The sequence below is a fragment of the Physeter macrocephalus genome, chromosome 13 (assembly GCF_002837175.3).
Source record: "Physeter macrocephalus isolate SW-GA chromosome 13, ASM283717v5, whole genome shotgun sequence".
NCBI classification, from domain to species: Eukaryota; Metazoa; Chordata; class Mammalia; order Artiodactyla; family Physeteridae; genus Physeter; species Physeter macrocephalus.
This window is the reverse complement of record NC_041226.1, coordinates 16,154,798-16,158,858: the sequence shown is the minus strand read 5'-3', so window position 1 is coordinate 16,158,858 and position 4,061 is coordinate 16,154,798. Positions and strand designations below refer to the sequence as shown.

The window sequence follows — 4,061 nt, the reverse complement described above, 5'->3', positions numbered from 1 at the left end:
TTCTAATTTCATTCTTTTAAATGTAGCTGTCCAGTTTTCCCAGCACCACTTATTGAAGAGGCTGTCTTTTCTCCATTGTATATTCTTGCCTCCTTTATCAAAGATAAGGTGACCATATGTATATGTGCGTGGGTTTATCTGGGCTTTTTATCCTGTTCCATTGATCTATATTTGTTTTTATGCCAGTACCATACCATCTTGATTACTGCAGCTTTGTAGTATACTGTGAAGTCAGGGAATCTGATTCCTCCAGCTCCATTTTTATTTCTCAAGATTGCTTTGGCTATTCGGGGTGTTTTGTGTTTCCATACAAATTGTGAAATTTTTTGTTCTAGTTTTGTGAAAAATGCCATTGGCATTGAATCTGTAGATTGCTTTGGGTAGTATACTCATTTTCACAATGTTGATCCTTCCAACCCGAGAACATGGTATATCTCTCCATCTGCTTGTATCCTCTTTAATTTCTTTCATCAGTGTCTTATATTTTTCTGCATACAGGTCTTTTGTCTCCTTAGGTAGGTTTATTCCTAGGTATTTTATTCTTTTTGTTGCAGTGGTGAATGGGGGTGTTTCCTTAATTTCTCTTTCAGATTTTTCATCATTAGTGTATAGGAATCAAGACATTGCTGTGCATTAATTTTGTATCCTGCTACTTTACCAAATTCATTGATTAGCTCTAGTAGTTTTCTGATAGCATCTTTAAGATTCTCAATGTATGGTATCATGTCATCTGCAAATAGTGACAGTTTTACTTCTTTTCCAATTTGGATTCCTTTTCTTCTCTGACTGTAAAAATATGGCTATTCTTGAGACCCACTGTTGCATTATCCTCAAGGTCCATGCCATAGTACTGTGTTATAAAACATACTATAAGGAGATCTTGAGTGTGGCAACAGATCCCTCCCATGAAAGTTTAATATGAGTTTGTTCAGTACCTTGAATATGGCAGGTCCTCAGTATGTGCTGATTTACTGATGACTGACCAACACCAAATTCTATGCCACAGGAAGGTGTCATCCAGGGAGGCTTCAGTTAGTTTAAAAGCTAGTTGACACACTTACATCTAGGGCAGGAGTTATAAAGACACAGTAAGTATCAGTGAAGACAACTTTTAAAAAATCATTAATAGTCTCCCATTTAAAACTGATTTTCTTATAACTAAATCGGATAATCTATTTTTAAGAAGTAATTGATTTGAAGAGTATTCCAAAGAACCTCTATCATATCTGAAACTCATTCCTAAATCTAGAAGTTCTCCACGTCTTATATTCTGTGGTGCTGAAAATTTGAGATTGGTATCACCATACCATTCAATACAAAAGGAAATATTCAAAAAATCATACAGAAGAGTTTTGAAGAAGTGGTTATGATTGTATGTGGCATGAATTGACAGTTCCCATGACATATAATCCTAGCCTTTTCTTCAAATGTAGATTGCATCTAATCCCACCTCAAGTCCACTAAGGTGATAGTAAATAAAAACCTGGGCTAAACACCTACAATGCACACACATTTAGTGGATATTGATAGAGTGAACTTTGGATTTGATGAACATTTTTACCAATTCTTTCCCCTGGATGTATACAGACAGAAAACTTCGACTTAAAACATAAGCAAAGTCCCTCAAATAGACATCTAGGTGGAATTTCATTTGTACTACTTCTCAAAAGTGGTTCTTGCTAAAGGGCACAGTTTTTTCCTTTAAAACTCTGTTCATATTAGAGCAAGCTAGATCACTTTTCTCCTCACTTGTATAGTTTCTGAAGATTTAACGTGTGAATTTCCATACTCCTTGGTAAAGCTGTTTTTATTGAGACTTAATTTACCCAAAATGCCAACTGCATCATTTAAAAGACACTTATTACTGGGTTTTAATACACATCTAGTCTGATTTATCACATACAGAAATTTATTTTATTAAATGCAGATGTTAACTCCATAAAAGGTAATATTAAAAGGATCAGTGACACGTTGTTACTGAAGGTCGTGATATTTTTGTGTCTTAAGAGATAAAGTGGGAGAGCTGGTCTCTGAAAGCTAATTAGATGCAGAGGAGGGGCTGAGACTGATGGTGGCCAGCAAGGCTTTTTTTTTTTTTTTTTTTTTTTTTTTAAAGCTCTAACAAGGGTGTCCTACAGCATGGCTTTTTGGTTAGCCCTACAATAAAATGTAATTTTTTTTCTATTCTAGGCTTTATCTTTCAAGAAGTGAACTGGATAATCCCCACAAACCAAAAGCATGGAAAATTTACCATCCAGAGTTTGCAGTCGAGGTGTATTTTGATGATGTTAAGTTGTAGCTGGTATCTGATTTAGTTCCCCTTCTAGGCTAGAATCATGTTCTTCCCAATCCTTGCTACTATTTATATCTTTTAAACCTACTTCCTTGCTGATATATTTACATGTATATACATACGTTCTTGAGAACTGTATTAAATATATACAAGGGAGAATGTCAATGGCAATAGTTTTTTTTGAAAGAATATATGTCACAGTTTTCATTTGTATTGAGATAAATTTGAAACAGTACACAGGAACGTTAGTTATCACTTAAGAACTCAGAAATAAAACTTTCCTATCAAAATAACATTTAAAAATGGTGATTGTCCCCCAATACTGTGGGTTTATTTTATTTACTTATGTATTTTTGGACAAGTATTCGTTTCCTGCTTTGCTTTACATTTGTAACTTCGGATTTGTTAGAAAAGTAATTTCTAATTCCTTCTACTTGATTTACAAACTCTTAACGAGCATCAGAAGGGCAGCAAAGATCGTTTTAAAACCCATCACCCCTCACAACCAGCTTCACCTAAGCTTGGGGAACTCTGAAGTAAGGTCAAGTTTTCATGACAGACACTGGTTAGTCCTGTGTCCAGAGGGAATCATTTTCTCTTTGGTACCAGGTGTTACTTTGTTCTAAGTACTTTCACTGCCACTATCTTAAGGCCATAATTGTCTTTGAAAACAGTTCTATGTTGGCTTTACTATTTGAGTGATTTTCCTTTTATTGGCAAGGCTCTCAACAATCTAGCCCAAGCTGAACTGATCAGGAAATGAAAAGTAGCAAATGATGAGAACCAGGGCCTCTGCTAAAACACAGACTACTCGTGCCTGAAAAACCTTGCACTTTGCAAAAAGCACACGATCAAAAAAATAGGGTTTGGGGGGCTGGGACAGACCATTCCAACTAAGCAGTGTTGTAACAGCGCACTAACCACTGGCCACTTAGGTTGGCAGCTCCAGGAGGTCTGGAGGTTGCCACAGTCAGTATTTTTTAAGGGAAACTAGAGCAACAGTTTATAGAGAAGGGTTGGTGGGTGCCGACCTAGCAGGGATGGGAGGAGAGCCCCGAGCCGCCAGCGTGGAAGGCCATGCAGCTGCTTCTCTCCCCCTCAAAATAGCCCCCAAAAAGCCCAGCCGCAAAGGTTATTCTACTCCCCTGAATCTGACTCCCCTTGGAGGAAGAGCTCTTGGAGACACAGCCTTTCAAACTCCTTCCTTGTTATGACTACATCATTCCCTGTAATTTGGGTTATAGAAACGTATAGTGGCAGCCCAGGTTATTTCCTTTAAAATTCCTGCAGCTGTAATCTGTGGAGGGCAGATCAGCGGGCAGGCCTAGGTGAATGGGAAAAAAAGTGAGTAAGATCTACCTTTAACACTGGCAAACGTTGGGAAACCCCGGTTTTGCAGAACCTTGCTTTTTGAAATAAAGGAAATTACAGTTGGGGGTTTCTCTTCCCTAGCCCTCCAAAATGGATTAAAATTTCTGGCAATTATGAGCTGTCACACTATTCTGCTTTTGCTCATAAAGAGAACTTGTTCAGGGCCTCCAGCAGGGCTGCTTTCCTAGAACCCAGTGCAAATAATTCGTTAAAACAACTTGAGAAACTTACATCATCATATATCAGAACGATAATGGTTTTCTTGAATAGAATTTACTGACCTGGAACAGAACTATCCGAAACTTGATATCCAGAAGTTTATTTTAAAAAATAGAATGGGGCTTCCCTGGTGGCGCAGTGGTTGAGAGTCCGCCTGCCGATGCAGGGGTCGCGGGTT

General features: G+C 37.8%; 1 protein-coding gene across 1 annotated transcript in view; it reads left to right on the top strand.

Annotated features, from left to right (window-relative positions):
• The window catches only part of LOC102974106 (phosphatidylinositol 3,4,5-trisphosphate 3-phosphatase TPTE2-like), a 123,104-nt gene extending 120,643 nt beyond the window's left edge, over positions 1 to 2,461 (top strand). Inside the window, exon 22 of the mRNA XM_055089673.1 lies at positions 2,191 to 2,461. Within this exon, the coding sequence (XP_054945648.1) occupies positions 2,191 to 2,299 (109 nt within the window). The 3' untranslated portion in view covers positions 2,300 to 2,461. The remainder of the gene's footprint in view (positions 1 to 2,190) is intronic.
• Positions 2,462 to 4,061: the final 1,600 nt, after the last annotated feature.